The sequence below is a fragment of the Nicotiana tabacum genome, chromosome 24 (genome assembly GCF_000715075.1).
Source record: "Nicotiana tabacum cultivar K326 chromosome 24, ASM71507v2, whole genome shotgun sequence".
Lineage (NCBI taxonomy): Eukaryota > Viridiplantae > Streptophyta > Magnoliopsida > Solanales > Solanaceae > Nicotiana > Nicotiana tabacum.
The window spans coordinates 94,052,070-94,061,092 of record NC_134103.1 but is presented as its reverse complement, the minus strand read 5'-3'; the positions used below and the strand labels follow the sequence as shown (position 1 = coordinate 94,061,092).

General features: G+C 37.1%; 1 protein-coding gene across 1 annotated transcript; it reads right to left on the bottom strand.

The window, feature by feature from the left end:
• Positions 1–5,169: 5,169 nt before the first annotated feature.
• Positions 5,170–5,574, bottom strand: LOC142178320 (auxin-responsive protein SAUR50-like). Its single transcript, XM_075247652.1, has one exon. The coding sequence runs from the start codon at positions 5,572–5,574 to the stop codon at positions 5,170–5,172; it is 405 nt and encodes a 134-aa protein (XP_075103753.1).
• Between the last annotated feature and the right edge of the window lie 3,449 nt (positions 5,575–9,023).

Here is a 9,023-nt window from a genome sequence, read left to right as displayed (position 1 = left end):
GCCCAACACGATGCCTTCTTGTACCATAAAATAACACTTTTCCCAATTTAGTACTAGATTTATTTCTTCACAACGAGCCAACACCTTGCTCAAATTCTTCAAACAATCATCATAAGAAGACCCATAGACTGAAAAATCATCCATGAAGACTTCTACAAATATTTCCATCATATCCGTGAAAATAACCATCATACACGTCTGGAAATTGGCCGGCACATTACAAAGTCCAAACGGCATTCACTTGAAAGCAAAAGTACCATAAGGACAAGTAAAAGTGGTCTTCTCCTGATCCACTGGGCATATGACAATCTGGTTGTACCCCGAATAACCATCAAGGAAGCAATAATATTCATGCCCCGCCAATCTGTCCAACATTTGGTCAATGAATGAAAGTGGAAAGTGGTCCTTGCGGGTTGCTTTGTTAAGCCTTCTGTAATCAATGCAAACTCTCCACCCCGTCACGGCATGAGTAGGAATTAACTCATTTTTTCATTCTTTACAATAGTCATCCCCTCCTTTTAGGCACACATTGCACTGGGCTTACCCAGTTGCTGTCAGAGATAAGGAAGATGATACCTGCATCAAGCCACTTAATTACTTCTTTTTTCATGACCTCTTTCATAATGGGATTTAATATCCTTTGTTGCTCAACACTGGGATGGTGTTCATCTTCTAGAAAGATTTTATGCATGGAAAATGATGGACTGATTCTTTTGATGTCAGCAATTGTCCACCCAATAGCCTTTTTATGCTCACGAAGCACTATGAGCAATTTTTCTTCCTGCACATCGGTCAAGCTGGATGAGATAATCACTGGAAATGTCTCAGAGTTCCCAAATAAGCATAGAGCAGATGCGCTGGAAGGGGCTTAAGCTCTAGCTTTAGATCTTCTTCAATAAATGGCTTAGGAGGGGTCAGAGTTGGCTGGCAATCTGAGTGATTTATACATATTGAATACCTCCAGCCGATCACCCACTCTCATCATCATCTTTCTTTCGCACACATCAATAATAGCTCGGATCGTGGCTAAGAATGGATGCCCCATAATAAATGGGACTTCCTGATCAAGCTCATAGTCTAAGATAATGAAATCAACAGGGAATATAAAAGAACCCACTTGAACTAATACATCTCCAATCACTCTTTCAGGATGAGCAAGGGAGCGATCATCCAACTGTAAAATCGCCATGGTTGGGCGCGACTCATGCAAACCTAACTGTCTGAACACAGATAGCGGCATCAAATTGATGCTCGCTCAACTGCGTGCTTACCAATCGAGATTTGGATAGTGAAACCACTAGGATCCTACAATTTCTAAGCTAGCATGCTTTGAATTCTTGAGCTACATTCTTCAGTGAGTGCCACAGTCTCAAACTCTATTAACCTCCTCTTATTCGCCACAATATCCTTGATGTATTTGGCATCTTTGGGCACTTCTTGCAAGATGTCTACCAGCGGAATATTAATTTGTACCTGCTTCAAAATATTAAGAAACTTTTTATAAGCGACATTATCCTTCACTTTGTGCAATCTTCGAGGGAACGGAGGTGGTGGCTTTGCAACTAATGGTGGGGGTTGCTTAGCCACCGCCTCTTCAACTGGCTTTTCTGACTCCTTTGCTTTTTCTGATTCTGTTTCTATGGTGGCCGGTTTCTTAGTAAAGGTCACTTGCTTTCTCTTTTTCGGTGGGACTTCTTCTAACTGTCTCCCATTCCTCAATGACAGAACATTAATAGATGCCTTAGGATTAGCCTCAGCATCGCTTGGATGAGCTCCAACTGATCGAGTATTTTGGGTACTGGCAAGTTGCCCCACTTGTCTCTCCAAATTTCGAATCGCTGTAGCATGGGCTGCTGCCTGAGCCTGCCGATCAGCCACTAATTGCTTTAGAATCTCCTCAATGTGACTCGTCGGGTTTGTAGGTTATTCAATTTGAGGTGGTCTATATTTCCATTGAAGAGCTTGTGGCCTGTACTGATTCTGAGCACCTTGGTTTCCACCCCAAGAGAAGTTTGGGTGGTTCCTCGAGTTAGGATTGTTAGTATTTCCATACTGATTTGTCTGGACCTTATTTGCATTACCCACAAAATAGACAGACTCTGAATTAACTGGGCATAAGTCGCTCGTGTGACCCTCTCCACATACTTCACAAAATATTTGAACTTGTTGTACTGGCTGAGCTTGTTGCTTGTTAATAACCAAGGTCATCTTATTGACTTGGTTGGCTAATGTGGCAACCTGCGCTAATAATGCGGAGACGACATTTAACTCGAGAACCCCCACAGATTCTTGCACTGTATGTCTTCCCATCTCTCCTTGCCAGTCAGGATTGCTTTTGGAGAATTTGTTCAATAATGCATATATCTCATCGAAGTTTTTCTCCAACACTTGACCTCCCACTGCAGCATCCACCACAATATTTGTCTCAGGTTGTAGCCCTTCTATGAAAGTGTGAGCTAACACTTCATTTGTATGATTGTGATGAGGACAGTCTCTTAGCATCCCCTTGAACCTCCCCAAGCTGAGTATAAAAACTCCCCCGATTTCTGTTTGAAGGCGACTATCTCACTTCTGATCTTTGCAGTTTTTCCTAACGGAAAGAACTTGCCAAAAATTACCTCGCCAGATCATTCCATGATGTTATAGAATTAGCTGGTTTCGCCTTCAACCACCGCTTTTCTTCGCCTGACATAGAAAATGGGAACAGTGTGAGCCTCATATAGTCTGGAGTGACTCCGTTAGTGATATAAGTATCACTAATCTCCAAGAAATTTAGGATAAGCTGTTGTGGATCCTCGTATGGAAGACCCATAAACTGACCATTCGCAGTAGCTGGATCATGCTATGTTTCAGCTCAAAGTGCCCAGTAATTCTGGGCTTCACAATGCTGGAGGTGACATTAGCAATGCTAGGCATCGCCACCTCCTGAACAGACATATGTTGCTCCTCTGCCATGTCCACAGAAAATTGAACAAGTGCTTGAAGATTATATGTGTCCCTTGCTTCCCTCTGCCTCCTGTGAAATGTTCTCTCAGGTTCGGGGTCAAAGCCTTGAAGTCTATCCTGGCTTCTGACCCTTCGCATTCAATCAAAGTTCCTAAGAGTAGAGCAATCAATAAGAAACGTTAGACATGACAAAATAAACAACTAAAGTAAAAACTAGAAAGTAGTCAATATTCAAGTCCTCAGCAACGGCGCCAAAAACTTGTTGCTCCCAAATACACACGCAAGTATACATGGTCGTATAGGTAATAAAATGATAAGTTGAGTGTCGAACCCACATAGACTTGTGTTAACTACCCACTAGTTTCACAAAAATTATTATTTAGTCAAATCAATCAGAGTTCAAAAGTGTGATTATACTAAGCAGTAATTCTAACAAGTAACTAATTTATCAAGCAGCAAAATAGTTATTGTTTATTCAGTAAAGACGAATATTCCAGGGTTGTGATCAATTCACCAATCCTATTGTGCTCTAATTAACTCCCTCTTTCGTACAATTCACTCATGGTTGCTAATTAATCGAACAATTGCTCTCGTAGTATTCTCCCAAATTCCTACTCGCCTATTCAAAATAGATTAACGCCTATATTTCTATGGAATCAATCTATTAAAAAACGCATTAAGATTATGATATTTAATTAAGAACGGTGACTAGATATATTCTTATCCTAACTATAAATCCGACCCCCACTCAGAGTTAAGATCATGCTCTCTTCAATTCTTCTCTAATCTTGATGTAGCTCTCCCAAGCGGCATAACATAGATAGTAAATAGAACCTAACTGTTGGCCAGACAATTAAGCAATTAATCACAGAACTGAAGAAACAACTATATATTAGTGAATTGTAATCAAAGTTAAGTCTACTTTAAACAACAATATTTATGGCTAAATGACAACCCCAGAACTATGGGTTTTAGCCACTCAAGATAATATCAAAAAAAATTCACAAGTGTTGAATAATTGAGAATACTAAGAAAAGATGAAGAAAACTGAGATATCCTCGCTTCCGGATGTTCCTCGGTGTATTTTTCCTTCAAAGTGGCGTTTCCCTCCCAAAATAGGCTTAGTCTTGCTTTTATACGCGTTGGGTAGGTCTTGGGCCGAAATAACCTTGTCCTGGGCGAAGTAGGAGAGATTTTCCATTACCAGCGCCCATGGTAGCATGGGGCGCTAGCTAATTTTCGATTCTGTAAAGTGCGCCACAGGTAGCGCCCCGCTACCTGTGGCTCTACAAATGGCCATTTTCCAAATTTTCTCCTTTTTGGCTCTAATCTCACACCTTTCGCCCCATATTGGCGTCGGATGATTTTTACACATAAAAACATCACGAATTAGCATAAATCATTACATTTCACATCCGAAATCTACCACGAAACTCGAGTAAAATGCAAAGCGATATACATATAAATATATATACTTTAAGCTAAATATCATATACTCAAATAAAATACAAAGTTATTTAACAAGATCATTAATAGGATGATGACCTCAATCAGAAGTTTCCTGTATTAATCAAACACAACATAAAAGCAAATATTTGACCTCTCCTATGTCTTATTATTCGATGGATTATTTATCAGAAGATGATTTATTTTTGGAAATTTCTCGTTCGTCTTTATCGTATTCGAATTGCTTTGCCACTTGCTGGCATATTCGTCCATAAACGTCCATGCAAAATAGCTAACACAAAAAAAGAAAATCTCTCTTTTGGTATTTGATTATTTTCCAAGTTATAATTGACATAGAATAATGCCGTATTATAAATGAGTACTGACACTATATGATGGAATTGAACTAATTATAAAACTTAGAACGTTTAACCTGTGGCACAAAAAGTGTTGGTAATTAAGAAACTATATTGAAAAAGAGGAGTAATTGGAGCTCTCAGCAAATATGCCTATTCTAGGAAATATGTGATGATGTGACCTAAACAAGTTTATAATACGTAAGGTTAGGTTGTAAAGAATGAGTAACTAGATAATATTCTCAACAGAATTTAAGTTACTGACAGTGTAAAATTTACACAATTAGATAACTTATAAGGTAATTACACATAAATCTCTATAATATATAGTCATTGCTTGTAACTAGTCATACTAGCTATTACAAGTTAAACTACACTGACACTGTCATCAATTCATCGTGTACATTACATAAGCATGATATTAAGTTCTTTCAATCTTCAGCTGCAGAATAATCTTCTCTAATTCCTCTGGTGGACAAGGGATTTCAAGAACACCCTTCTGTCTGAATCCATATTCTTCTTCAGCCAGCTTTAATAATCTCAAGAATGCTGGATCTTTTAGCCAATTCAACTCTAAAATAAACCTTTTTCTTGTCTCCTCACTACCTGTGTTTACTGCAAAAACAGCAAAGTGTCCTTCCTTTACATCATCTGGTACTACTTCTTCATTGTTTACTCTTGGAAATTTTACAAATTCAACTCCATTTTCGCGACGGGGCGAAAATTGAAGATGACTCTTGATGATATTCTTGATCAGCCTCTTGATTAAAAGCTTAAGTGTTATCAAGCCTTTGCTTCTAATTTCTTCTCCAATTATCTTGAACATTTTTCAAAATGAACTCAGGAAATTCTTTTGATAACTAAGTAAGTGAGACAAGGTTTGGAGATAGGATTATTTTTTGCCTTTGGTAGAATTAAGTTAGAGGAAGATGGGATTTTATAATCAGTCAATGTAGGAGAAGAAAGGAGCAAATGAAGTTTCTAAGACTGTTTCAATATGGGTCCATTTACATATAGTTGCCATATGCTTATGTATTTGAAACATTTTGATGGGTCTTTTTCCTGCTTTTGCCAATTATTAATATATGTTATGGCAATGTCTATACTAGCTAGTGGGAAAAAAGGTGCATGTACTTAATTTGTTGAATATCTTCTGGTTATGTAGTGTCAACATCAAGATCAATGCAATTTAAGTATAATGTTTGAACATGTTTTAACAACAATAAAACACATACCCGGTGTGATCCCATAGTGGAGTTTGAGGAGGGCGAGGAGAACACAGACCTTACCCCTGCCTTGTGTAAGGCAGAGAAGCTGCTTCTGATAGAACCTCTGCTCAAGAAAAATATTTTCAAAACAGGTTTGATTGTTTGAACATGTTTTAAGAACAATTTTAATTTAAATTCAAACATTACAAGTTTGATTACCTCTGAAATTTTAATTTAAATTCGGAATCCGCTTCAAAGTCATGGTTGAAGTGAATATACAAGGTTGAATAGTGATTTTTTAAAATAAGTGAACTTGAACTTTCGTATATGATAAGCAATTCTTATCATCATGAAATCTTTAAAGCGATAAGTATATATACGTTTATGTTTGCCACTTGCTAAGCCGTGGGCCAGATGGAAAAAGAAGTTGAAAAGGATGATTATTGAATTATATAAATAGAAAGATTAATGAATATTAAAGATGAAGTCTCGATTTGAAATGGGGCATGCATATATGATATATGTTTTGTATGTTAATCGAAGTTAAGGTTCCTTTGCAAGTTATAAGCACTAAAAATTAATTTTAGTCCTAATCATATCGTGAAACTTGTGCAAGACAGTTAAAAATATGCTCCGTTGCTAATCCTGCATTGATAGAATTACAGTGTAAGTATATTTTAGATCAATAACAAAACTAAAACTGCTTCAGCTCATATAAGTCAACCAGTTGACTACTTCATCTAAACTTGTTTTTTATATTAGGTTCTATATAAATCAAATATTAAATTTTTAAGGGAAATTATTAATTATAAGCGAATATTTTTTTTTTCCAGGTAACTCATTTATAATAATTGAAGCCAACTCAGCAGTCATAACCAATTATCATTTCACCCAATTCTGTTGCAGCGTGCAACCCGCTCTCACAATATATTCACATTCAATTCTGTTGCAGCGTGCAATCCGCTCTCCCAATATTTTCCTTTTAATCAAATCTGCCATATATTTATTTCAATCAAGTATATATATAGACTTTTAAATAAGTCTGTTGCGGCGTGCAATCCGATCCCCCAATATTAACTTTTTAATAAATTTATTACGGCGTGCAACCCGATCCTCCAATATATTCATTTTAATCAATTCTGTTGCGGCGTGCAACCCGCTCCTCCTATATTTTCATTTACCAATTCTTATAGAAGGAATTTCCCCAATAAATGCAGCAATTAGTATGAAATTATAAGACAACAAGCATACAATAATTATGATTTAACTATGAAACAAACAATGTCAAATAACAAATCATTATAGAAATTAGGGAAAAAATAGGCAGTTTAATATTTAATATGCTAAATGTCAAATAACAATTAAGACACATAATTCAAGTAGCATGTAATAATTAATGAAGGAATTCAAGAATTAATATTTGACAAAGAATAAGAGAGAAATAATTATTATAATAATTAATTTATGATCTAAAATAATTTATGATTTTTCAAGTAAGCAGGCAAACAATTAATTTGACGACGTATAGACACTCGTCACCTCGCCTATACGTCGTTCACATGCAATTCACATAACAATTAAATTAAGGGTTCTATTCCCTCAAGTCAAGGTTAACCACGACACTTACCTCGCTTTGCAAATTTTCAACCAATTACTCAACCACAGCTTTTTCTTTTAAATTTGACTTTGAAAGCTTCAAATCTATTCTCAAACAATTCGATATATTCAATACTAATCATAGAAATTAATTTCATATGAATTTATAAATTTTTCGGATAAAAATTCAAAATTTATTAAAATATTCGACAGTAGGACCCACGTCTCAAATCTCGGAAAAACTTTTGAAATCCAAACACCCATTCCGAGACGAGTCCAACCATACAAAAATTATCCAATTCCGATGTCAAATGGACCTTCAAATCTTAAATTTTCGTTTTTGGAAGATTTTATAAAAATCTGATTTTTCTTCCATAAATTCACGGATTCATGATATAAATGAGTATGAAATCATGAAATATAATCAATATAGGATAAGGAACACTTACTCCAATGTTTTCCCGTGAAAATCCCCCAAAATTTGCCTTACCAGAGCTTAAAAATGGAAAAGGGTTGAACATGGGACGAATCCCATTTTCCAGAACTTAAGTTCTGTTTCTAGGGCTTTTACACTTCGCGAACGCGATTAGTGCCTTGCGTTCGCGAAGCACAAATTCCTACTGCCCAATTTTACTCTTCGCGAACGCGAGGGCTACTTCGCGAACGCAAAGCTTGCCTGGCTTGGCCTTCGCGAACGCGAAGGCAAATGTACTGGCCAGCCCCTTTCCCTTCGCGAATGCGTTCTCTCTGTCGTGAACGCGAAGCACAAAATGTTCCAGCCCCAATTTGCTCTTCGCGAACGCGAGACTCCCCTCGCGAACGCGATGAAGGAAACTAGAAGCAGGTTTCTGCAGTTTCCTCAAGTCCAAAAATGATCCGTTAACTACCCGAAACCAAAATACGGACTCGAGGTCAGTAAATCCAATATCAATAATTTCTTAAAAATCATTAAGCTTTCAACCTTTTAATTTTTCATCAAAATTCCATATCTCGAGCTAGGGACCTCGGAATTCGATTCCGGGCATACGCCCAAGTCCTAAATTACGATACGGACCTACCGGAATTATCAAAATACTGATCCGGGTCTGTTTGCTCAAAATGTTGACTAAAGTCAACTCAGTTGAGTTTGTAAAGCTCTATTTCACATTTTAATTCATTTTTCACATGAGAACTTTCCGAAAAATTTTTCGGACTGCGCACGTAAGTCGAGGAATGATAAATGGTTCTTTTCGAGGTCTTAGAACACAGAATTACTTATTAAATTTAAAGATGACATTTTGGGTCATCACATTTTTCACCTCTAAAACAAACGTTCGTCCTTGAACGGAGTTAGAAAAAGCACCTGAGCTGGAGAAAAAGTGTGGATATTTACTCTGCATATCCGACTCGGACTCCCAGGTAGATGCCTCTACCGGGTGACCTCTCCATTGCACCCGAACTGAAGGATAACTCTTAGACCTCAACTGTCGTA